Genomic DNA, 27677 nt, shown 5'->3' on the forward strand with positions numbered 1-27677 from the left:
ACAGGAGAATCGCTTGAACACAGGAGGCAGAGGTTGCAGTGAGCCAAGACTGTGCCACTGCACTCCAACCTGGGTGACAGAGCAAGATTCCATCTCAGAAAAAAAAAAAAACAAAAACATAGAAAATTAGCTGGGTGTAGTGGCACGTGCCTGTACCCCGGGAGGCTGAGACAGAACTGCTTGAACCTGGGAGGCAGAGGTTGCAATGAGCTGAGATGGTGTCACTGCACTCGAGCCTGGGACATGGAGTGAGACTGTCTCAAAAAAAGAAAACTCAATCTTTTCCTCTGTGCTCTATTATCAGGGTTTCAAAACTCAAATTAAAACTACAGGCCAGTAAATGATGAAAACTGTTTCCAGCTGCCCTCAACAAGGAAGGAGAGAAAGGCAGGGGAAGGGGAGCCGGTAAACAAACGATTGTTCAGGTGGTATTCTGAACCAAAGCCCTGTAGTTGCTACTAACCTGCTGTGTGATTCCTAACAAATCACATTATCACAATCTCCCCATTCCTCAATTTCTTTTCTTTTTTTTTTCAGTCACCCGCATTGGAGTGTAGTGGCACAATCTCCGCTCACTGCAACCTCTGCCTCCCAGGTTAAGCGATTCTCCTGCCTCAGCCTCCCAATTAGCTGTAATTACAGGTGTGTGCCACCATGCCCAGCTAATTTAAAAAATTTTAGTGGAGACAGGGTTTTACCATGTTGGTCAGGCTGGTCTTGAACTCCTGACCTCAGCTGATCTGCCCACATTGGCCTCCCAAAGTGCTAGGATTACAGGCGTGAGCTACCGTGCCCGGCTATTTCTTTTCTTTTTCTTTCTTTCTTTTTTTTTTTCCTTAAGACTGAGTCTCTTTCTCAAACAAACAAACAAAAAAAGACTGGGTCTCACTTTGTTGCCTAGACTGGAATGTACTGGTGCATTATCAGCTCACTGCAAACTCAACCTCCTAGGTTCAAGTAATTCTGTCTCAGCCTCCCTAGTAGCTGGGATTACAGGTACCCACCACCAGACCTGGCTAATTTATACACACACACACACACACACATTGAAATGGAGTCTAGCTCTGTTGCCTAGGCTGGAGTACAGTGGCACAATCTCAGCTCACTGCAACCTCCACCTCTCGGGTTCAAGTGATTCTCCTGTCTCAGCCTCCCTAGTAGCTGGGACTACAGGCACATGCCACCGTGCCCAGCTAAATTTTTTGTATTTTTAGTACAGATGGGGTTTCACTGTGTTAGCCAGGATACTCTTGATCTCCTGACCTCATGATCCACCTGCCCTGGCCTCCCAAAGGGCTGAGATTATAGGCTTGAGCCACTGCACCCAGCCAATTTTTGTATTTTTAATACAGATGAGGCTTCACCATGTTGGCCAGGCTGGTCTTGAACTCCTGACCTCAAGTGATCTACTCGCCTTGGCCTCTCAAAGTGCTGGGATTACAGGCGTGAGCCACTGTGCCTTCAATTTCTACATTTGTAAAATGAGGATATGATATGCACAGATATATCATCTAAGAATTGCATGAGCTTGAAAATGCTAAGAAATATTAACTATTTGGGGACTGAGAAGAGAATGGACTCTGTGAGTATCCTCAGAAGTAATCTGCTAAGAAAACTTAGTGTCTGTGTAAGTGTGGCAAAGGGCAACCAAGTTTAAAAAATGATTTTTTCTTAATATAATCCATAATCTTATCAGATAATCCCAAATGAATAAGTATTAATTAATTCAATCAATAAATATTTAAGGAGTACTTATCACATACTAGGCATAATTTCAGAATCAGGAAGTACAATGCCAAATAATATAGAAAAACTATCTTTTTTCTTTTTTTTTGCTTTTACTTCCTGGTGATGATAGACAAACTATTTTTATTTATTTTTTAGACACAGGGTCTCACTGTCACTAGGCTAGAGTGTAGTGGCACAACCATGGCTCACTGTAGCCTTGACCTAGGCCCAAGCGATCCTCCCACCTCAGCCTCCCAAGTAGCTGGTACTATAGGTGTGTGCCGCCATGCCCAGCTAATTTTTAAATAACTTTTCATAGATAGGGGCTCACTTGTTGCCCAGGCTGGTCTTGAAGTCCTAGGCTCAACTAATTCTCCAACCCAGTCTCCCAAAGTATTGAGATTATAGGTGTGAGATACCATGTCCAGCTGAGAAATAAACTATAAACAAGTATGTAAATAAATGAACAAGATACTTTCAGACAGTGAATAAGAAAATAGGCCAGGTATGGTGGCTCATTCCTGTAATCCCAGCACTTCGAGAGGCCAGGAGATGTGCCTGAGTCCAGGAGTTTGAGACCAGCCTAGGCAACATGGTGAAACCCTGTCTCTTCAAAAAGTAAAATGATAAGCCAAGAACGGTGGCATGTGCCTGCTGTTCTAGCTACACGAGAGGCTGAGGTGAGAGGATCTTTTGAGCCCAAGAAGTTGAGGCTGCAGTGAGCCATGGGCAACGAAGCAAGACCCTATCTCAAAAAAAAAAAAAGAAAAAAGTGGTAGTGAGTGGTACATACAGAAGATTTTAGATATGTGAGTTCGAAAGGTCTCTCTCTGAAGAGATAATAATGAGATGAGAAGGAAGAACCATCATTGCATGAAAGCCATGAAACAGCAACTGCAGAGGCCCTCAAAGGGAAGAAACTTCACAAAAGAGTAAAAGATAGTCCAATTAGAGCTCAGTCCATGGTTCAAAGTAAGGTGACTGAGGCCAACAAAGGACATTCACAGGTAACAGCAGAGAAACTAGATTTCATTCCAAATGCAACAGGAAGCCACAGGGAAAGAGATGAAGTGAATGATTTTTTTTTTTTTTTGAGACGGAGTTTCACTCTTGTTACCCAGGCTGGAGTGCAATGGCACGATCTCAGCTCACCGCAACCTCCACCTCCTGGGTTCAGGCAATTCTCCTGCCTCAGCCTCCGGAGCAGCTGGGACTACAGGCATGCACCACCATGCCCAGCTAATTTTTGTATTTTTAGTAGAGATGGGGTTTCACCTCGTTGACCAGGATGGTCTCGATCTCTTGACCTCGTGATCCACCCGCCTCGGCCTCCCAAAGTGCTGGAATTATAGGCGTGAGCCACTGCGCCCGGCCTAAGGTGGATGATTAAGCAATAAAGTAAGCATAGGGCAAGAAAATTCAAAAAGTAGAGGAAAAGGGTATATTGAAAAGTAAAAGGCACCTGTTTTCTTCTCATTTCTAATGTAATCACTGTTAAATTTTATGTGTATCCATTCAGGCATTATTTTAATGCACAGACCAATATATAGAGAGCCTTTCAAAAACACCATATACAACATCACCTATGATGTGTTCTAATCTAAAATGTGTAACACAAATCATCAAGACTTTAGGTGTAACTTCCAGTTTATAAGAAATGTCAAGAAGAGAGAAATAAGCTAAATAACACAACCAGGGAAGTTCAGATGATTATACATTCTGTAGGATAACTGATATGCTTAATAAGTCAGGGTCATTAAAAAGGAACCAAGTCAGAGTAAAACAGACTGAGACCATGTCCTCTTGTTTACATCCTTGGCATTCAGCATAGTGCCTGGCACACAGGAATCACTCAAATGCCTTCTGAGAGAATAAACAATCTCTAGGCTCCTACACCACCAAAAAATACTTGCCTTAAAGAGACTGTGGTCAAGCATGGTGGTGTGTACCTGTAATCCTTGCTACTCAGGAGGCTGAGACAGGAGAATCACTTGAACTTGAGAGGCAGAGGTTGCAGTGAACTGAGATTGTGCCACTGCACTCCAGCCTGGGCGACAGAGCGAAACTGTCTCAAAAAAAGAAAAAAAAGAGAGACGTCTGGACAACTAAAGAAGGAAGGACCAGGGGCTGGGTGCAGTGGGTTCACGCCTGTAACCCCAGCACTTTGGGAGGCCAAGGTGGGTGGATCATGAGGTCAGGGGTTCAAGACAGGCCTGAACAAGATGGTGAAACCCCATCTCTACTAAAAATACAAAAATTAGCCAGGTGTGGTGGCAGGCACCTGTAATCCCAGCTACTTGGGAGGTTGGGGCAGAGAACTGCTTGAACTTGGGAGGTGGAGGTTGCAGTGAGCCGAGATGTCACCACTGCACTCTCTAGCCTGGGTGACAGAGCAAGACTCCATCTCAAAAAAAAAGCACCAGGATATATGGGTGTGTTTAACCAAACTGCAGAAATTCTTATTCATTAGTTTATGTGAGCATCTCTCAATGAAATTAATAATACAAGTAATGTCATACATGGGCTTGCTGGTAGAGATATAATCTTTTTGCCTCTACCTTCAAATACAACCCAAATTGAACTGGTCTTCACTACCAGCCTAATCTACACCCCCGTCACCCCTTACTTAGACTATGACTATGGTAATGTTGTTTCTCTGCTTCTTTTCTTGAAGCCCTACACTCAATTTTCCAGATAGCTGCTAGAGCAATCCCTTTAAAACATAAATCCCATCATTTCCCTGCTCCAACTTCCAAAGTGTCCCTGACTTTCAAGTCCTTGCCACAGTCTCTGGTGACCTCCCAACTCACTCGCCTTCTACTGCTCATTCCTTTGCTCACTCAATCCAACCACATGAGGCTTACTATTCCTTAATCATGCTGATGTCTCCAGCTTCAGGCCTCTATCCTTGTTCCTTCCACCAAGAACACTCTTTCTCTACATGCTGCCTGGGCTTACGCCCACACTGCGCTTGGGTCTACTGAAAATTCCACCCCCTCAGTGAGGCCTTTCCTGACAACTGCCTCTTAAATAGCACCCCCACTACTCTCTCTCTCAGCCCCCTACCCTGCTTTTCTTGTTTAAACACATGTACACAGGGTGCATTTGTTTATCTGTTACTGTCTCCTCCAATATAATGTAAGTTCCATCAAAGCAGGAACTTTGTTTTCCCCTGGACCCAGAGCAGTAGATGCATATAGCAGGAACTCCATCTATAGAATGAATGAAGGAAGGAATAACATGAAGAGACTGAATGAATAGAATGAGCTGAGATAGTGGTTTGAAGAAAAATTTCCTGTATATCTTCAACTGCTCATAATACACCTTAATTCATATAAAACAAATAGAAACAAACTGTAAACACCAACACCTACACTATACCTAACACATGTATGTATGAAGCAGAACCACTTCTTCATGAACTCTCAGAGGTATGAGACCAGATTTAAAAAAAAAAAAAAAAAAAAACAAACAGCTCAGAGATTTTCAGTTAATACTGGGGAGGAGAACCCATTATCCTTATGGACAGAAGCTACCAAAAGACACTGTGGAGTTCTTCCTGGCCAATGCCTCACAAAGGTCATCTGGTACTTCCTCTGTTGCAAAACCACCACTGACCTCTTCCCAGTATTCCTTAAAAAAATTTTGTTTTGTTTTTAAGAGACAAGGTCTTAGTCTGTGACCCAGGTGGAAGTGCGATGATACAATCACAATTCACTATAGCCTCACCCTCCTGGACTCAAGCCCTCCTCCCATCTCAGTCTCTCAAGGTACTGGGATTACAGGTATGACCCACCATGCAGCCCCCAACATTCATCTTTTACCCATTACAAGCTCATGCCTGCAATCCCAGCACTTTGGGAGGCTGAGGCAGGTGAATCACTTGAGACCAGGAGTTCGAGACTGGCATGGTCAACATGGCAAAACCCCATCTCTACTAAAAATACAAAAAATTAGCTGGGCATGATGGCAGGTGCCTAGCTATTTGGGAGGCTGAGGTAGGAGAACTGCTTGAACCTGGGAGGCTAAGGTTGCAGTGAGCCAAGATCTCGCCATTGCACTCCAGCCTGGACAACAGAGCAAGACTTTGTCTCAAAAAAAAAAAAAGGCACACAACTACTAGGCTGTCAATTTCTGGCAGGTAAGATCTGAATCTTCTAACCTACTGTGTGAATATAAACATGCAAAGAGGCACTAAAAAATCATTTACTTAAAATATACACACACACACACACACAAATTTTTTCTTCCCTTTCCTTTACTGAGAAAAGCAAATATTATTTACTGAGTGAACTGTGTAAATTTTCCTTCAGTCTTAAGATTCTTCACAACTCTGTGTCTAACACTTCTCTGACAAAATAGGAAATAAAAGTAATTATTTGGATAAATAAGGTCAACTAGGTAATAGGCCCTTTTTTTGTTTAAATTACTTCAATAATTGTTGCATTTTTTGCTTACTCTGTCAAATGTGTATCTGACCAAAAGGTAGATCATTTATCAAAATAAAGATGTGCAATTAATTACCTAAACAATAGTTGCATTAAGAAAATAAGATGCGCCAGGCACTGTGGCTCACGCCTGTCATCCCAGCACTTTGGGAGGTCAAGTTAGGCAGATCACAAGGTCAGGAGATTGAGACCATCCTGGCCAACACAGTGAAACCCTGTCTCCACTAAAATACAAAAATTAGATCGACATGGTGGTGCATGCCTGTAATCCAAGTTATTCGGGAGGCTGAGGCAAGAGAATCAATTGAACCCAGGAAGTGGAGGTCACAGTGAGCCAAGATAGCTCCATTGCACTGCAGCCTGGGCAATAAGAGGGAAACTCCAACTCAAAAAAAAAAAAAAAAAAAAAAGAAAGAAAAAAGAAAAATAAGATAAACATATCAAAAATGCAGTCCTATAAGATTAATAATAGCTCTTAATTTTAAACATATTTATCAAAATTGAATATTTTCTTCTTAAAAAAATTAGTATCTTTTACTCGAAATAAGAGCATCAATTCAACTAAACTAAAAACTTCTAGATATCATCTGTCACAAATCCACATTTGTTTCTGAAATCTTACTGTGTAAACCAGGAAGAAACTAAAATCAGTCACAAAGAATGCACTTGACAAGAAAGATTTGTGTGTTTAACCCTTGGATTTGACTAAGCTACTCTTCTGATTAAGCAATTTGAATTTTGACCTATTAATATTTTCCACATATATTTCATTACTTTCAACAATCTTGAGGAAATTTAACAAAAATTATTTATTTATTCATTTATTTTTTGAGACAAAGTCTTGCTCTGTCGCCAGGCTGGAGTGCAGCAGTGTGATCTCAGCTCACTGCAACCTCTGCCTCCTGGGTTCAAGTGATTCTCCTGCCTCAGCCTCCTGAGTAGCTGGGACTATAGGCGTGGGCCACCACACTCAGCTAATTTTTGTATTTTTAGTAGAGATGGGGTTTCACCATGTTGGCCAGGATGGTCTTGATCTCCTGACCTTGTGATCCACCTGCCTTGGCCTCCCAAAGTGCTGGGATTACAGGTGTGAGTCACTGTACCCAGCCAATAAAAATAATTTAATAAGGCCAGGCATGGTGGCTCATGCCTGTAATCCCAGCACTTTGGGAAGCCAAGGTGGGTGGGCTATTTGAGGTCAGGAGTTTGAGATCAACCTGGCCAACGTGGTGAAACCCCCATCTCTGATAAAAATACAAAAATTAGACTGGTGTGGAGGTGCACACCAGCAGTCCCAGTTACTCGGGAGGCTGAGGCAGGAAAATTACTTTAACCCAGGAAGCAGATGTTGTACTGAGCTGAGATCAGACCACTGTACTCTAGTCTGGGTGACAGAGCAAGAACTGTCTCAAAAAGAAAGAAAGAAAAGGAAAAAAATATAATAATTTAATAAAATAAAGGGTCTCAAACATCAAGTCCAACTTGATTGGGCATTTTGCCATTAGATAAAAAAATAGATAATGCTTTTTCATATTCATGTGTCTTCTGGAGTGGCAAAGCAAGTTCACCTTCTTTTGATTCAGAGGAGATTGTACAGAGATGTGACTACACGAAGCCCTTGCTGTACTCACTTGTGACTATAAACACAAGGTGAAAGATACAGTGGTTACTTAACAAAATAAACAGTTTAAATCTTAAGTGGTCTTTGACTTAACAGCCAATCAATAATGTGAGTAAAGGATTAACACAAAGTGCAAAAACACCACAAACCTTTTGATTTCTTTACATCAGGTTCAGGCTCAGATTCTCGAATGAATTGCCCCAAGTCACTGACTCTTCCAAATGTCATCTTCCTAAATAGGGATGAACAAAACAGTATAACTTCTAACAATCAGTTTTAAATTTAGGAGAAAAATACCTTTTTTTTTTTTAAATAGAGAAGGGGTTTCACCATATTGGTCAAGCTGGTCTTGAACTCCTGACCTTGTGATCTGCCTGCCTCGGCTTCCCAAAGTGCTGGGATTACACGCGTGAGCCACCGTGCCCAGTGGAAAAAAATCAATTTTTAAGCATTTTATCTAAATCTAGAAAGCAGAAACACAATTTATAGCCATGCTATGTAATTCAAAATAGGACTTATTTGAAATCAAATGTTGATGCACAGAAAGCGAGATAATCTTTAATTGAATACAATTTGATTTGAAATCCCCAAAAGGTTTACAAAACATGGTGAGTTAACAGGCAATTCATAATTCTAAAATTGACAGAGAAGAAAGAAGGCACAAGAATAACCAAGACAATTTTGTAAAAGCAGCAGCAAAAAGGTAGGCCTTCCTCTAACAATGTACTATAAAACAAAGTTAAAAAGCAAAAAATGGCCGGGCATGGTGGCTCATGCCTGTAATCCCAGTACTTTCAGAGGACAAGACAGGGGGATCACTTGGGGCCAGGAGTTTGAGACCAGCCTGGCCAATATGGTGAAAGTCTGTTTCTAATAAAAAAAAAAAAATACAAAAATTAGCCAGGGGTGATGGCATGCACCTGTAATCTTAGCTACTTGGAAGGCTGAGGCAGGAGAATCGCTTGAACCAGGGAAGTGGAGGTTGCAGTGAGCTGAGATCATGGCACTACACTTTAGCCTGGGCGACAGAGCAATACTTTGTCTCAAAAAAAAAAAAGCAAAAAACACAGTAAGGGTCTTATTTTTAAGATATTACCAACCAAAGATTAGTATCCAGAAACAGACAGAATTCCTTTTCAATAATGAGGGTCATGCAAAAGAAACGTCCAGAAGTTTAACAAGTCACTAATAAAAATCACCCAACAGAAACATGTGAAAAGGAGATGAATAGTCAATTCATAGAAGAAAAAACCTTAACAATCAAGAGATATACCAAAAGAAACCCAATCTCTTTAGCAAAAAACCGAAGACTGGAAAAAAATTAAAATTCTGAAGTATTCATTTTTTTGAGATGGAGTCTCGCTCTGTCACCAGTGTTATATTGTTTGTTGAGAGGTGATGGCAAGGAACATCAAGCCATCCCCAGGCAGGAAACTGCTAGAATAAGCAAGCAGTATGTACGGGTCATGCACTAGTTAAACCAGCTCCTAAAACACAGGATATTTGAACTTGTCCCCATTGCTGACTTGCGGAGTGTTTTTTTAGCTTTTTTCTATTTTAGTAGTGAACAGGCACTATCTGCCTGTGTAGTCTATCTTTATTCTATGAAGAAACACTGAGCACCTGCTTATTAAAAATAATCACTTGTGGCCGGGCACTGTGGCTCACGCCTGTAATCCTGGCACTTTGGAAGGCCGAGGTGGGTGGATCACCTGAGGTTAGTTCAAAACCAGCCTGGCCATCATGGTGAACCCCATCTTAAAAAAAAAAAAAAAGAAAAAAAAATAATCACTTGTTCACAAGAATAAATATGTGGCTCAGAGTCTGCTCTGGGCTGTCAGCTGGGAAATGCTGGCAGACCCCTGATGATCCCACTCTGATCCCACTTTTACACCCTATCTTTGTTTCTGTTTCTTAATTCCTTCAGTTTTGCCTGGGTTGGGGTCTCTACGACTGAGCTGGTTGTGGCAAAACTTAACTATGAATTTAATTTTTTATGAGAATAATGTCACGTGCAGTGGCTCATGCCTGTAATACCAGCACTTTGGGAGGCTGAGGAAGGTGGATCACTTGAGGTCAAGAATAATGCGTTTGTCAAGTTGGTTAAAAGAAAAATTCTGTGACATCAACAATCAGTTTATTTCATGCAAAGTAGATCTTATTTTAGAGATATCCTTAATAAGTTATTTCAGATATGAGTACCAATATATGAACTGATAGAAATTTATTTGCCCTGAAAAATTTTCAGGAAGATGCTAAAATCATATAACTAAAACAAATGCTAAAAACTATCTTTTTTTTTTTTTTGACAGAGTCTTGTTCTGTCGCCAGGCACCAGGCTGGAGTTCAGTGGCGCAATCTCGGCTCACTGCAATCTCCGCCTCCTGGGTTCAAGCAATTCTCCTGCCTCAGTCTCCCTAGTAGCTGGGACTACAGGCGCACGCCACCATACCCAGCTAATTTTTGTATTTTTTAGTAGAGACGGGGTTTCACGATGTTGCCCAGGATGCTCTCGATCTCTTGACCTCGTGATCTGTCTGCCTCAGTCTCCCAAAGTGCTGGGATTACAGGCGTGAGCCACTGTACCTGGCCTAAAAACCATCTTTATTTATTTTTAGTAAAGATGGGGTTTCACCATGTTGGCCAGGCTAGTTTTGAACTCCTGACCCTAAGTGATCCGCCTGCCTTGGCCTCCCAAAGTGCTGGCATTACAAATGTGAGCCACCACGTCTGGCAAAGATCATCTTTAAAGATGAAGAAAAATTACCATTTCTCTTTTCTGCTTCATTTTATACATTAAAAAAATACATATATATTTACATTACACACACAAAATTACAGAAGTAAAACATTGCACAATTAATAGACTTTATGTAAGGTCTTAAATAAATGAACCACTCCTTAAAATAAACATCATCTTTGGGAATGAACTCATTTAGGTTTACTGTCCATTATTTTCTAAAAGAAGAAATAAAGATCACTATACAAATCTGACACAGCTGAAAAAGCTGGCTTTTGAAAGACAGTGTGGTCAAACAAATCTTTTATTTCCTTCAAGTACTTTCCAGACTCCTCAGTCTCCCAAAACCACTGTTACTTTCTACTGAAAGCAATTAAATACGCTGAAATCCCTTTTCATGGTACTGCTGGGAACTGGGGTATGGATTAGGGAAGGGTAATCAAGCCTTTACACACGTTTACATGTTAAGCAAGCCATCTTTAGGGAAGAGAAAGTGATTTTATGATTAGATCTGTGGTAAGTTTCAGTAAGTAGAATATCCTACGAATCACTATCTTTTTATTACAGGCTAAAATGAACAACCAAGTTAATTTTTAAACTCAAAGGAATAATTTTTCCAAGTATCAGTTATGCTGCCCACAGTAAATGATGCTAGCATCTTTTTATTTTATAATTCTAATTTTACAGATGAAAAAATTGAGATACCAAGAGGTTAAGCAGCTTGCCGATAAATGGCAGAGCAAAGATTAAAACCCAGGAAGTTACTCCAGAGACTTTACACTTAACCATCACATTATAATGCATACTCTAAGTGAAAGTTCTGGGCATATAATAATAGATTAGAAAAAATGCAAAATTTAATTAAAAATTTAAAAAGATGCAAAGCTATTTACAGTTGTAAAAACTCTAGACATGAGCTAGGCTTACCCGGCATATGTCCGTTGATATAAAGATTCTGGATCCAGACTTGCAGCATCCACTATTATCGCTTCATCAAAATTTTTCAGTATTTTAATACTGGCTTTTTTCATGCTGGACTACAATAGAAATCGTAAAATTAGAAGTATTTGAAACAATCAGTCCTGGGCTTGGAATGTGACAGATTTGTACAAATTTGTACAAAATTTTCTTCAGTGTTTGAGACAGAAATAACTTTCACTCTACCTCATCACCACTGAGATGCTTAACAGAAATGACTCTGAAATGTAACCTCACATTATAGCTAAAAGAGGAACACACAATATTAAATAAAATGTACAGGCCGGGCACAGTGACTCAAGCCTGTAATCCCTAGGTTGAAGTGCAATGGCACAATCACAACTCACTGAAGCCTCACTCTACTGGACTCAAGCACTCCTCCCATCTCAGTCTCATAAAGTGCTGGGATTACAGGTATGAGCCACCATGCAGCCCCCAATATTTATCTTTTACCCAATACAAGGATCCCGGCACTTTGGGAGGCTGAGGCAGGTGGATCACTTGAGGCCAGAAGTTTGAGGCCACCATGATCAACAGGGTGAAACCCAGTCTCTACTAAAAATACAAAACTTAGCTGAGCATGGTGGCAGGTGCCTGCAATCCCAGCTACTCAGGAGGCTGAGACATGAGAATCATTTGAGCCCAGGAGGTAGAGGTTGCAGTGAGTCAAGATTACACCACCGCATTCTAGCCTGGGTTACAGAGGAAGACTCTGTCTCAAAAAATAAACAATAAAATAAAATGTATAACATATAAATTTATAAAACATTCTTAATGACCTGAGTTCTAACAAATGTGTGTGCTGTACTTGCAGCATAATTTCCTAAGTGTGAAAGGCTCTCATCCATCCAGAAATATGTATCTTGGGTAGTAAAGTCTTTTTAAAGTATGTTTACAGGATATACAGGAATGTTTTTGATTCTTGGTGATGCTGTATGACAAAAAGAAGCAAAGGAAACCTTTCTAAATTGACTAGCTAGCTAAGTACAGCAAGTTCCCCTCCAGCATTCTACCTCCTACTCTCCACCTCCACAAGAAAAGCCAGAAATGGTACTTTTGTGAAATACAGAGCCATAGGTTGACCTAGAAATTCAGCTTCTAAGATTTCAGTTACAGACAGGCTTATATTGATGGAAAATGACTTATATACAAGATTATTCATTGCAGCATTGTTTAAAATAAAAGACATAAACAAGCTTAATGTCCATTACTAAGTAATAGGTTAACAAAATAAACGAACAGACAATTACAGAACTCTCTATAGTGGGGGTGGCAGGTAGGGAAAGGGACTCTCGTTATGTGTTGAGAAGGAACAATTTCCAAGATACACAGTTAAATAAAAAAGAAAGAGGCACCAGAATAAAGAAGAGGGAATACTTTCCAACAAACTCTTATGAGAACTGTTATTCAGATACCAAAATCTCACTCTTCCTGATTTCAAAACTTATTACAAAGCAATAGCAATCAAGAGAGTATGGTACTGGCATAAAGACAGACATAGATGGATGTATGTCTATCTTCAGAATGGAAGAGAATCAAGAACCCACAGATATATCCTCACATTTATGGTCAATTGATTGCTGATGGAGTATAAATGTTATCTTAAGCATTAAGATACAAAATCTTCAACAAAATGCCAGTAAATGGAATCCAGCAGCATACTGAAAAGATTATACACCATGACCAAGTGAGATTCATCTCAGGCATGGAAGGCTGATTTAACATCTGAAAATCAATTAATATTTCACATCGATAGAATAAAACCCCAAACCCATATGACCATTTACACTGATACAGAAAGAACATGACAATATTCAATGCCCTTTCACAATTTTTAAAAGAAAAACATTAAAAAAATTAGAAATAGTAGGGAAACTCTTCAACCTGAAAAAAGGCATTTATTAAAAACTCACACCTAATATCATATTAAATGATGAAACTGAAAGCTTTCCCTATTAGATCAAAAACAAGACAAAGATTTCTGCTCTTGCCACTTATATTCAACGTTGTATTCTAAGTTCTAGCCAGAAAAATTAAGCAGGAAAAGGAAATGAAAGCCACCCAAAGTGGACAGGAAGAAAGAAAACGATCTCTATTCATAAATAACACGATCTTATATATAGCAAATCCTAAAGAATTCACAAGAAAACTATTAAAGCTAACAATCTAGCAAAGTTGAAATTGCAAGACCAATACGTAAAAATCACTTATATTTCTATGCTCTCTCAATGAACAATCTGCAAATAAAATTAAGAAAACAATTCTATTTATAATGGCATCAAAAAGAATTTAAAACATAGGAATAAATGACCCAAGGAGGTGAAAGGGTTCTACTCTGAAAACTACAAAATTTTGCTGAAATTCAAGAACACATAAATAAATGAAGATTTATCTATGTTCACAAACTAAAATACGATATTGTTAAGACGGCAATACTTTGGCCGGGCACAGTGGTTCACACCTGTAAGTCCAGTACTTTCGGAGGCTGAGGCAGGTGGATCACCTGAGGTCAGGAGTTCAAGACCAGCTAGGCGAACATGGTGAAACCCTGTCTCTACTGAAAATACAAAAAAAATTAGCCAGGCATGGTTGTGGCTGCCTGTAATCCCAGGTACTTGGGAGGCTGAGGCAGGAAGATACTAATAAGAGTGAAAAGACAGGTTGGGTGTGGCTCACACTTGTAATTCCAGCACTCTGGGAGGCTGACATGGGAGAATGACTTTGAGCCTAGAGTTTGAGACCAGCCTGGGCAACACAGTAAAATCCATCTCTACAAACAGAAAGAATTAGCTGAGTGTGATAGTGCATACCTATGACTCTAGCTATTCAGGAAGCTGAAGTGAGAGGATCACTTTGGCCAAGGAAGTTGAGGTGGCAGTCCTGTGATTGTGCCACTGCACTCCAGCCTGGGCAAAAAGTTAAGACCTTATCTCAACAACAACAAAAAAGGTACAGGATAGACAACTCACAGAATGATATCTAGAAATAATGGATTTGATAAGGGACATTTATCTAGACTATATAAAGGACTCCTGAAACTCAATATAAAAAGACCATCTAATTTAAAAATGGGCAAAGGGGCTGAGCAAGGTGGCTCACACCTATAATCCCCCCACTTTGGGAAGCCAAGGCAAGAGGATCACTTGAATCCAGGAGTTTGAGACCAGTCTGGGTAATATGATGAGATCCTGTCTTTTAAAAAAAGAAAACTGGCTGGGCGTGGTAGCTCACGCCTGTAATCCCAGCACTTTGGGAGGCTGAGGTGGACAGATCACTTGAGGTCAGGAGTTCAAGAACAGCCTGGCCAACATGGTGAAACCCTGTTTCTACTAAAAAACACAAAAAAATTAGCCAGGCATGGTGGCAGGTGCCTGCAGTCCCAACTACTCAGGAGGCTAAGACAGGAGAATTGCTTGAACTTGGGAGGTGGAGGTTGCAATGAGCTGAGATTGTGACGCTGTACTCCAGCCTGGGCAATAGAGCAAGACTCATCTCAAAAAAAAAAAAAAAGAAAAGAGAAGAAAGAAAGACCTATATCCAGAGAAAAACCTGTACTCAAATGGTCACAGCAGCATTATTGATAATGGCAGAAAGGAAGGTACAATTCAAATGTCCATCAACTGTAAACAAAATGTCATATATCCTTGCAATGGGATATTTGGCCATAATGAGGAATAAAGTTCTGATACATGCTAAACATAAATAACATGATGCTATTTTGAATACACGATGCTAAGTGAAAGACAGTCAGCAACAAAAGACCACACAATATATGGTTCCATTTTTATGAAATGTTCAGAATCAGCAAATTTATTGTCTCTATAGAGATAAAAAAGTAGACTAGTGGTTGCCTAGGGCTGGTAGAGTGAAGGATTTGGAGTTTAAGTAAATGGGGTTTCCATCTGGAGTGGAAAAAATGTTTTAAAATCAATGTGGTGAGGTTGGGTATGGTGGTTCATGCCTGTAATCCTAGCACTTTTGGGCCAAGATGGGCAGATCACCTGAGGTTGAGAGTTCGAGACCAGTCTGACCAACATGGAGAAACCCCGTCTCTATTAAAAATACAAAAATTAGCCCGGCTGTAATCAGACATAATGGTGCATGTCTGTAATCCTAGCTACTAGGGAGGCTGAGACAGGATAATTGCTTGAATCTGGGAGGCGGAGGTTGCGGTGAGCCGAAAACGTGCCATTGCATTCCAGCCTGGGCAAACAGAACGAAACTCTGCCCCCCCACCCCCCCAAAAAAAGGTCTCAAAATGCCCCCCCCAAAAAAACCAATGGTGATAGTTACATAACTGTGACCATATAAAAACCATTGAACTGTACAATGTAAATGTGAATTAGCGCAATAAAGCTGTACAAAAAAAGAATATACAGGATGGTTTTATTTATAAAATGACAAGAACAGGTAATACTAATCTATGCCATCAAAAGTCAGGATAGCAGCTGCCAAGAGGGCTTCTAAAGGGTCTGATAATGCTGCTTTTGATCTGAATGCTGGGTCACATGGATTTGTTCTACCTGTGAAAATTCTTCAAGTTGTATAAGGTTATGATATGTGCAGTTTTCTATATGTATTAGTATACATCAACAAAAGACACAAAAATATATTTTATGGTTAGCACCTAGACCTTCTTTAAGTGCCTAAATAAAAACAAGATATTTAGCCTATATCAAAAAACCAAAGTGGCAACCACACTCAGCAGGTTATCTCCTAAGGTAAACTTAACAGGATAAAGAGATACTCAGGAGAGCTTTGTTAATGACAATACAATAATACTCTTATTAATCAGAAAAATTTATCCAAGGCCCAGTACTGAAACTTCAAAGGGTTATTTATCAATAGGAATTAAAAAATTATTATGCTTCAGCTAAAACCAGGTTCTAATGCTTTTAATTTTTAAGTTTTTTTTTTTTTGAGACGGAGTTTCGCTCTTGTTACCCAGGCTGGAGTGCAATGGCGTGATCTCGGCTCACCGCAACCTCCGCCTCCTGGGTTCAGGCAATTCTCCTGTCTCAGCCTCCTGAGTAGCTGAGATTACAGGCACGCATCACCATGCCCAGCTAATTTTTTGTATTTTTAGTAGAGACGGGATTTCACCATGTTGACCAGGATGGTCTCGATCTCTTGACCTCGTGATCCACCCGCCTTGGCCTCCCAAAGTGCTGGGATTACAGGCTTGAGCCACCGCGCCCGGCAATTTTTAAGTTTTAAATTACATATATATATATATATATATATATATATATATACATAAAGAAAATTATTATGCTATATTAAGTTTATGGTAAAGAACACTGGAAGGGGAGTATTTCTGGCTCTGTCATTTATTGTGTGACTTTAATAAAATCAGTTAACTTCTTTATGCTTCCAAAGATTTCTTGTCTTAGGATATTCTACTTTGTGTGATTTTGAGGAGAATCTGGTATGGTTTAATATATGAAAGCACTCCAAAAAACCCAAAAAAGGTTAAGGGAATATACAATGTGGCACCATAATTCAAAACGAAATCAAAAGGCCTTGAGTGAAACACATTATAGGTGGTGGTTCATGCCTGTAATCCGGCACTTTGAGAGGCCAAGGTGGGAGGACTGCTTGAGGCCAGGAGTTTGCGACTACCCTGGCTAACACAGCAAGACCCTGTCTCTCTCTCTCTCTCTCTTTTTTTTTTTAAAGATGGGGTTTCACCATGATGGCCAAGCTGGTCTTGAACTCCTGACCTCGATGATTCACTCACCTCAGCCTCCCAAAGTGCTAGGACTACAGGCATGAGCCACTGCACCTGGCCAAGACCCTGTCTCTTTACAAAAAAGAGAGAGAGAGAGAGAGAGAGAGAGAGGGAGAGAGAGAGAGAGAGAGAGAGAGAGAGAGAGAGAGAGAGAGAGAAAGAAATCTAGCTAGGCAGAGGCAGGCGACATTTGAGGCCAGGGGTTCAAGACCAGCCTGAGTAACACAGCGAGACCCCGTCACTATGAAGAAAAAAATTTCGAATTAGCCAGTCATGGTGGCACATGCCTCTAGTCCCAGCTACTCAGGAGGTTGAGGTGGGTGGATTATTTGAGCCCAGAATTTCCAGGCTGCAATGAGGAGACCCTGTCTCAAAAAACAGAAAAGAAAAAAAAGAAGACCTAAGAGTTCACTCAATTATTTTATAAAAACATCCTAGGCTGGGTGCAGTGGCTCACGCCTGTAATCCCCGCACTCTGGGAGGCTGAGGTGGGCCGATCACGAAGTTAAGAGCCCAAGACCAGCCTGGCCAACATAGTGAAACCCGCCTCTACTAGCCAGGTGTGGTGGCACATGCCTGAACTCTTAGCTACTCGGGAGGCTGAGGCACGGGAATTACTTGAACCTGAGAGGCAGAGGTTGCAGTGAGCAGAGACTGCCATTACACTCCAGCCTCAGTGACATAGTGAGACTCTGTCTCCAAAAAAAAAAAAAAGTATCCTAAATAATTACATAAAGAGCTCTTCAGAGGCTATAAATATATTCCAGCATTATTTGGTTTATTAAGAGAAACAGCCAGAGATTCAAACAGAATGGCCTGAATGAAACAGCATGATACCTTACAATACAGTATATTGTAAGTCACCACAAATATGTTGATTAGAATACAGGAAGTAGGCTAATTTTATTTCTCCTTTTTTTTTTTTGAGACGGAGTTTCACTCTGTCACCCAGGCTGCAGTGCAGTGGCTCAATCTCTACATACTGCAACTTCTGCCTCCTGGGTTCAAGCGACTCTCCTGCCTCAGCCTCCCAAGTAGCTGGGATTACAGGCACCTGCCACCATGCCAGGCTAATTTCTGTACTTTTAGTAGAGACAGGTTTCACCATTTCAGCCAGCCTGGCCTCAAATTCCTGACCTTAAATGATTTGCCCACCACAGCCTCCAAAAGTGCTGGGATTATAGGCATGAGTCACCATGCCCAGCTTTTATTTCTCTTTTGTTCCTACAACTTAAAATTTATAAAGAGGATCTGTTACTGGGGTTTGAAGAAAAAGATGTGTATGCTTTTCTTCCTAATGGCAGATGCAATCAGTCAATACCTGAGATGCAGAGCTGTCAGAACCCCCTGGGTGAGACTCATCAGGAGGGCCAACAGAGCCAGGAGCAGTCAGCGACACGTTCCCGCCCAGAAATTCATCTCCTCGAACCGAATGGATGAGATCATTCAAATATTTATAATAAAGATTGCTGGACAAAAAGCCAGGCAAAAAGACCTGATAGAGAGGAAAAGCATTGTTTTTAAAGTTGAAATCAAATCCAACTAAAATTATTTTAAATAAAAAAAGTTTATAATTCTACTGGTGATAACTGTTAACTACCTATAACAAATGTTTGTACTTCTTACTGTACTGCAGGTACTATTCTTTTGTACAGTTTACAAATTAAAATTACAATGCATGAGGCTGAGGCAGGCGAATTGCTTGAACTTGGGAGGCGGAGGTTGCTGTGAGCCGAGATTGTGCCACTACACTCCAGCCTGAATGACGGAACAAGACAATGTCTCCAAAATAAAAAATACCAAATTACAATGCAAGTAATTTTCTTGGGCTTTCTCCCCAAAACATTTGTCATGAAAGTATTACATAAACTTGATATTAATACTTTTCAGCAAAAAATAGTCCATAGGATATAATTTGAAACTAGATTTTTCTGGTTTATGATAAATATTAAAGTTTTTGTGCATATATGTATTTTTACTTTTAAACTGATTTCCTAAAGATAACTAAGCAGGACCAGGAGTGTAACTGCTGAGTTAAATTTTAACTTTGATATATATGGTCAGTTTACCCTTCAAAAGAATATTATCAATTTGAATCGCTAGCAGTATGTCAAAATATCACATAGGTTTTCTTACACTGAGTTGTTTCTTTTTTCAAGTAATTATTAAATAAATGCCTATTTGTACATCAATGTTTTTATTTGCCTTTAATAACTGTTAATTATGCTGAATGAGTTCTCATGCTTATATTATCTGCATTTCTAGTGCTATGAAGAAGTCTGTAATAGGACATGCAAATAACAAACATGAGAACTTATTCAGTATAATTTGTAATTATTCATGTTCGTATTTTATATGTGCCTTTTTTTTTTTTTTTTTTTTTTTTTTTGCGACAGAGTTTCCTTCTTGTCGCCCAGGCTGGAATGCAGTGGTGCGATCTTGGCTCACTGCAACCTCCACCTCGCAGGGTCAAGTGATTCTTCTGCCTCAGCCTCCTGAGTAGCTGGGATTACAGGTGCCTGCCACCATATCCAGTTAATTTTTGTATTTTTAGTAGAGACAGGATTTCGCCATTTTGGCTACATTGGTCTTGAACTCCTGACCTCAGGTGATCCACCCACCTCGGCCTCCAAAAGTGCTGAGATTACAGGCATGAACCACCATGCCTGGCCAACGCTTTATCATTAATAAGCTATTAGTGATACCTAGTGATTGTAATACCCAAAACTTGTGTTCCAATCCTGTTGACAGATAGGTGAAATATTCGGATCATTCCTAAGCTAAGTTTACCCTATACTGCCTTCATTTATTTTTGGAGACATGGTTCACTGCAGCCTTAAATTCCATGGCTCAAGCAATCCTCCAGCCTCAGCCTCCTGAGGAGCTGGAACTATAGGTAAGTGCAACTACGCCCAGCTAATTTTTGGTACTGCTTTTTAATTATTTAAAAATATGTAATAATAATAATAGTAGTAAGAGTCGTTAACATTTTTTGATGCTTACCATGTGTTAGGTACTATGTTAATATGTATATTATACACATTATCTTATTTTAATCCTCAAAGGGACTTTGAGGTAAACATGCATATTATCCTCATTTTACAGATGAGGAAAATGGCATTAGAGAACCTCAGTTACTGGTCAGGCACGGTGGCTCACGTCTGTAATCCTAGCACTTCTGGAGGCCAAGCAGGTATATCACTTAAGGTCAGGAGTTTGAGACCAGCCTGGCCAACTTGGTGAAACCCTGTCTCTACTAAAATACAAAAATTAGCCAGGCGTGGTGGTACCTGCCTGTAATCCCAGCTACTTGGGAGGCTGAGGCAGGAGAATCGCCTGAGCCTGGGGGGCAGAAGTTGTAGTAAGCCAAGATTGTACCACTGTACTCCAGCCTGGACAACAGAGTGAGGCTCCGTCTCAAAAAATAAATAAAAAATAAAAAAATTTCAGTTAGGCTGTTTGTCATTGTGCTAACATCACTGAGTGTACTTATACAAACCTAGATGATATGGCCTACTACCCCTTGGCTACATGGCACAACCTATGGATCTTGGGCTACAAACCTGAATCACATGTTACTCTAGTGAATACTGTAGGCTACTATTACATTGGTAAGAATTTGTGTATTTCAACACAAACACAGAAAAGACACAGTAAAAATACAGTATAAAAGATAAAAAATGGTACAGCTGTATAAATGGGCATTTACCATGAACAGAGAGCTTGCTGCTCTGGGCAAATCTGTGAGTGAATGGTGAGTGAATGTGAAGGCCTAGGACATTCCCATACACTGCTGTAGACTTACACTGTACACTTAGGCTACACTAAATTTATTTAAAATTTCTTTTCTTTAGGCCCGGCGTGGTGGTTCACGCCTGTAATCCCAGCACTCTGGGAGGCTGAGGTGGGCAGATTACGAGGCCAGGAAATTGACACCATCCTGACCAACATGGTGAAACCCTGTTTCTACTAAAATACAAAAAATTAGCCGAGCATGGTGGCATGGGCCTGTAGTTCCAGCTACTTGGAAGGTGGAGGCAGGGGAATTGCTTGAACCCAGGTGGCAGAGGTTGCAGTGAGCCAAGATCATGCTACTGCACTCCGGCTGGGCTACAGAGCAAAACTCTGTCTCAAAAAAAAAAACAACTGTTTTTCTTTAATAAGAAATTAACTTACAGGGTTGGGCGCAGTGGCTCACACCTGTAATTCCAGCATTTTGGGAGGCTGAGGCGGGTGGATCACCTGAGGTCAGGAGTTCGAGACCAGACTGACCAATATGGTGAAACCCCGTCTCTTTAAAAAAAAGTTTAAAAAAAAAGAAATTAACTTACTGTAATTTTTTTTAACTTTATAAGCTTCACTTTTTTAACTTTTTCACCCTATTGTCATAATAGCTTAAAACACAAACATATACAGCTGTAGAAAAATATTTTCTTTATATTCTTTTTTTTTTTTTTTTTTTTGACACGGAGTTTCGTGCTTGTTACCCAGGCTGGCGTGCAGTGGCGCAATCTCAGCTCACCGCAACCTCCGCCTCCTGGGTTCAGGCAATTCTCCTGCCTCAGTCTCCTGAGTAGCTGAGATTACAGGCATGCACCACCATGTCCAGCTAATTTTTTGTATTTTTAGTAGAGACGGGATTTCACCATGTTGACCAGGATGGTCTCGATCTCTTGATGTCGTGATCCACCCGCCTTGGCCTCCCAAAGTGCTGGGATTACAGGCTTGAGCCACCGCGCCCGGCCTTATTTTCTTTTTATTCTTATTTAATAAGCTTTTTTCTAACTTTTTTTTTCTTTCTAAATGTGTTTGTTAAAAACTAAGACAAACACATACATTAGCCTAAGCCTACACAGGGTCAGGATAATCAATATCCCTTTTCTCCACCTCCGTATCTTGTCCCACTGGTAGGTCTTCAGAGGCTGAACACACATGGAGCTGTCATCTTGTTTGATAACATGCCTCCTTCTGGAAACCTTCTGAAGGACCTATCCAGAGCTGTTTTTACAGTTAACTTAAAAAAAAAAAAGTAGAAGGAACACTCTAAAATGATTAAAAGTATATACAGTAAATATGAGACAACAGAGATTTTTCAGCTCCATTATAATTTTTTGTTTTGTTATTACCTTTTTAGTTTTTCTTTTTGCCTTATTAAAATGTATTTTTTCTTTAACTTTTGTTATTGTTGCACTTCCAGCTTTGATCCATTATAATCGTATAGGATCATTATACATGCAGTCCATTATAGACTAAAATATTATGTGGCACATGATTGTACATATCAGGCCAGACTCAAGGTCTCTGCTCTTAATCACCGTGCTGTACTGCTTCCCTTTCCACCATGCTATTCTGCTTGGTTTTCCCACCTTATATTTTATGAGTTCTACCAATAAAATATCTTATAGTTTAATACTTCTGAAATTCTTGGTTACCTTCTCCATGGTTGTCCAGGCCTGACGTAATGGAGTTGTGAAACAGTTGGGGAGTGGCCCACCTTCTCTGCAGATATTGGATTCAATTTCTAATCGTACAACATCATCAAATCCAAGAGGGTGTGTGGCTTGGAGGGAGAAGTACCTATGGCAAAAAGATATCCAAAGTGAAACCAAATTCCATGCAAGTATAAGCAACTTTTTGCACCTCCTCCAGAGAATCTTATCTGAGGCTACTTGATTCAGCCTGCAGACCTAGAACCATAGCGCTATGTGATCAGAGTGCTGATGTAACCTTTCCTTATTCCCACTTCCCCAGAGATACTTGGGTCAACTTGCTACCTTCTATCTGCCTGCCAACCATCCTTAGTTCTTGACAGTGAACTCTACTGTTGTTTAAAGGCTATAAGGATCAGGCTACAAATGAGGCAAAGAAACAGACATCTATTTATGGGCACCTATTCTCTGTTCAGGACTTGATAGATAAAAATGAATTTACAGGAAAGGAAGACATGGTCATTTCCCCTGAAAAGCAAGCTGAGAAGATGTGTGCACAGAATAAAGTAAGAACACATCATCATAACTACAAGGCATCAGCAGTAAACATGTACAAATTCAAAACAAAATGGCACTGAGGGTGAGCTGGATGGATATGATATATTTGGACAGAACAGGACTTACTGATGACTTGGTGTGGAAAGGAAAGGGAGTAACTAATATTGATAACACAAAGAGTTCTACCTTGATGGGATATAATGCAACTAATGTTTTGGTAAGCTGATTATGAATGAATACCAAAAAAAGCATTAAATGAGAGGAAAAAGCTCTCTTCCAAGCACTCTAATGGCTTCTATCTCCTATACCCTGACAGAAATATAAAGGTTGATGATGCATGATTATGATGATGCATATATATGACACAAAAACAAACAAACAGGCAGGGCACAGTGGCTCATGCCTGTAATCCCAGCATTTTGGGAGGCTGAGGTGGGCAGATCACCTGAGGTCAGGAGTTCAAAACCAGCCTGGCCAACATGGTGTAACCCCATCTCTACTAAAAACTACAAAAAATTAGCTAAGTGTGGTGGTACACATCTGTAGTCCCACCTACTTGGGAGGCTGAGGCAGAAGAATCGCTTGAACCTGAGAGAAGGAAGTTGCAGCGCGCGGAGATCAAGCCACTGCACTTCAGCCTGGGTAACTGAACAAGACTTCGTCTCAAAAAAATAAAAAAAGTCTGCTCATGATGGTTCATGCCTGTAACCCCAGCACTTTGGGAGGCCCAGGCTGGTGGATGACCTGAGGTCAAGGGTTTAAGACCAGCCTGGCCAACATGGTGAAACCATGTCTCTATTAAAACTATAAAAATTAGCCAGGTATGATGGTGCAGGACTGTAGCCCCAGCTACTTGGGAGGCTGAGGTGGGAGGATCACTTGAGCCTGGGAGGCAGAGGTTGCAGCGAACTGAGATTGTGCCATTGCACTCTAGCCTGGGTGAGAGAGTGAGATCGTGTCTGGAAAAAAACAAAAACAAAAACAACAAGGGATTTGTAAAGTCAAATTTGGCACAATGAACTTGGCAAAACAGTAGTGCCAGTGGGATGGAATATAGAAATCTTCATTTAAAAATGCCTCCCCATGTGAAAATGGGATCCAGTGGGAAAAGAGTCTCTACTGTGTGTGGTTACTGAGCTCCAGCTAGAATCTTACTAGTGCCACTCTTCTGTTCTAGTGTAAAGACAACTACCCAGGGTGGGAATGGTGGCTCATGCCTGCAACCCCAGCACTTTGGGAGGCCAAGGCAGGCCATCATTTGATGTCAGGAGTTCAAGACCAGCCTGGCCAACGTGGTGAAACCCCTGCCTCTACTAAAAATACAAATATTAGCTGGGCACAGTAGCTCGCACTTGTAATCCCAGCTACTCGGGGAGCTAAGGCAGGAGAATTGATTGAGGCTAGGAAGTGGAGCTTGCAGTGAGCTCAAATCACACCACTGTGCTCCAGCATGGGCAAAAGAGCGAGTCTCTCTCTCAAAAAATAAATAAATACAATTAAGAAAAAGAGAAAACTCTCTTTTTAAATCAGCATTTTGTAACAAAATATGAATCTCCTATGTTGTACTGGGTAAGCTGGTAAATACTCCTCCATGATTTGAATTTTTAGGTACTTTAGACCAAATTTCTAAATGTAAATTCTTCCTATTTCAACATCTATATAACAATGCTTCTTACATAATTCCTTTCACAAATATATTATACCAGAATAAACACTGGACAGAAGATTAAGAACTGCATTCCAGTCCAAGTTCTGCCACTAACTTGTCCCGTGACTTTGAGAAAATCGTTATCTCTCTGGGCCTTATTTTCCTTACTTGCAAAATGGGAAAATCAGACTACATCCCTAATCTGGGATTTTTAGAAGGCATACCAGATAAGCCCTATCAGAATTATCTGGAATGTCTTCTAAAAATAAAGATTCCTGGTCACACATCAAATCTGCAGAATCAGAATCTCTGAGAGGGGAGAAGTGGAAATCTTTTTTTTTTTTTTTTGAGATGCAGTCTCCCTCTGTCACCCAGCCTCAAGTGCAGTGGCACAATCTTGGCTCACTGCAACCTCTGCCTCCCAGGATCAAGCAATTCTCCTGCCTTAGCCCCCCTAGTAGCTGGGATTACAGGCGCCCGCCATAATGCCCAGCTAATTTTTGTAGTTTTTAGTAGAGACGAGATTCAATATGTTGGTCAGGCTGATCTCGAACCTCTGACTTCAAGTGATCCGCCCACCCTGGCCTCCCAAAGTGCTGGGATTACAGGTGTGAACCACCATGCCCAGACTGAAAACCTACTTTTAACAAGCTCCCACGTGATTCATATGCAGACAGCCCAGCAAGGGCGTGCAGACCAATGTTCAAGAACCACTGGCCTAGATGCTGTTGGCTTTCTTTAAATCCTAACATTTATGGACTTTTCTCTACCCACAAGGTACCGCTTTAGCATTTGCTTAAGGATACAAATGATAAATTACTTTTTTTTTGGAGACAGGATCACACTCTGTCACCCAGACTGGAGTACAGTGGTGCAATCATGGCTCACTGCAGACTTGACATTCCAAGGCTCAGGTGATCCTCCTGCCTCAGGCCTCTAAGTAGCTTGGACAACAGGTGCATGCCAACACGCCTGGCTAATTTTTTTTTAATCTTTAGTAGAGGTGGGGTTTTCCCATGTTGTCCAGGCTGGTTTCGAATTCCTGGGCTAAAGTGATCCACCCGCCTCTATCTCTCAAAGTGCTGGGATTACAGTCGTGAGCCACCATGCCTGACCACAAATTCCTTTTTTTTCTTTAGATGGAATTTCGCTCTTGTTGCCCAGGCTGGAGTGCAATGGCGCTATGTTGGCTCACCACAACCCCCACCTCCTGGGTTTAAGCAATTCTCCTGCCTCAGTCTCCCGAGTAGCTGAGATTACAGCCATGTACCACCATGCCTGGCTAACCTTTTGTATTTTTCAGAGATGAGGTTTCTCCATGTTGGTCAGGCTGGTCTTGAACTTCTGACCTCAGGTGATCTGCACACCCCAGCCTCCCAAAGTGCTGGGATTACAGGCAAGAGCCACCACGCCTGGCCCCACAAATGACTTTTACAGAGTCAGAAAAGTTAAATGAAAAGAATACCATATATTACAGAGCTGTCTACAAGCTCATCATTTGCCTGACCAGATATTTTCAATTTTGGTCACTCTAAGATTTTTTTCATCCTTTCATTTTCAGTGAAAACAAATAAAAAACTAATTAATTTAATAACACGACTGAGCAAATTTGTACAGAAACTATAACATACCCACAAATAGGCATTCAAGGTCCTTTACAATCTATTCCAATTAGTATCAGCATCCTCATATTTATTCGTCACCTCTTGGATTATTCAAACTCAAGTTTCTTGAAAGTGCCACCTTCTCCTAAGTTTCCACGGCTTTTGTGTCAGTGCCTTTGCCTAGAATGTTGTTTCCTGCCTGCTCTGGGTAACAAAATTCAATTCATTCTTTAGGATCCAAACAAAATCTCTCTTCTGGGAAACAATCCCCGAACACCACCATTGCCATCCTGTTTACCCCACATACAACTTCCCTTTCCCAGCAGAAACTTTTGTTCTAAGAACCCCCAAAGCTTTACAAACACCATAGAAAAAGCAGCTTTTATGCTGCCTCCTGTGAGCTCCTGGGCAGCAGAGACTGAGTTTATTCATCTTTATTTCCACAGAACAAATCAAATGCTCAGTAAGTATCTGCATGGATCTATCAATATAACTCACTTGTCATATAAAATCATGGCATCATTCTGTGCCTCCTGTCCATCGTATTGGCCCTTTTTGGCAGCAAGCTGAGACTGGAAGTTATCTGCTGCCAACCAGAATTGTAAGATATTCACTGCATCCTCTTTTTCCATGTACTAGGAAGTAAAAATACAAAAGGGAAAATAAGACTATAACCAGCTTTCTCTCACCATCTCTAATCCAGAAGCTCAAATATTAAAATACAGGTCATAAGCAAAAAACAAAAAGATGTACTTCTTCAGTTAACACCCAGCAGCAAGTTACAGTCATTTGAGATTGAAAAGTTTTAAAGTATTATTTTAGAGACGAAAAAAATTAACAAGAAACAAACACTACACAGCTGGATGCAAACTTTTAGTGAACTAGAGTAAAACTTATACTAAATTGAATTTGTAGTTCCTCACCAGCAAACACAGAAAGAGTAAACTAACCAAACCAAATGTTTGCACCTGATCATTTTCGCCATTCCATGAGGACATATTAACCTAAACAAACTGCTGATTTAATTTATGGCAAAGAAAGGGAGTGAAAAAACAAATCAACTGAGTACCCGTATTCTTGTAAAGAGGCAGAATCCAGTGTCTAAATTACTGCCTCATGAAATTGAGAATCCTCTTTCTACTTAATAATCATTTGCTTTCCAACAAAATAATTTCACTTGCTGAAGCCTAAC

At 40.5% G+C, this 27677-nt stretch overlaps 1 protein-coding gene across 4 annotated transcripts in view; it reads right to left on the reverse strand.

The window, feature by feature from the left end:
* Positions 1–27677, reverse strand: part of AKAP10 (A-kinase anchoring protein 10) — a 92589-nt gene that overhangs the window by 16852 nt on the left and 48060 nt on the right. For 3 of the 4 annotated variants that reach the window (XM_002748063.5, XM_078373189.1, XM_078373188.1), the window contains 5 exons: positions 26984–27120; positions 22679–22823; positions 18568–18741; positions 11465–11574; positions 7947–8029 (listed from right to left, as the gene is read on the reverse strand). In XM_002748063.5, coding sequence (XP_002748109.3) covers positions 7947–8029; positions 11465–11574; positions 18568–18741; positions 22679–22823; positions 26984–27120 — 649 coding nt within the window. The remainder of the gene's footprint in view (positions 1–7946; positions 8030–11464; positions 11575–18567; positions 18742–22678; positions 22824–26983; positions 27121–27677) is intronic. The other variant, XM_008996761.5, reaches the window with a different exon arrangement.

Source organism: Callithrix jacchus, chromosome 5, assembly GCF_049354715.1.
Source record: "Callithrix jacchus isolate 240 chromosome 5, calJac240_pri, whole genome shotgun sequence".
NCBI classification, from domain to species: Eukaryota; Metazoa; Chordata; class Mammalia; order Primates; family Cebidae; genus Callithrix; species Callithrix jacchus.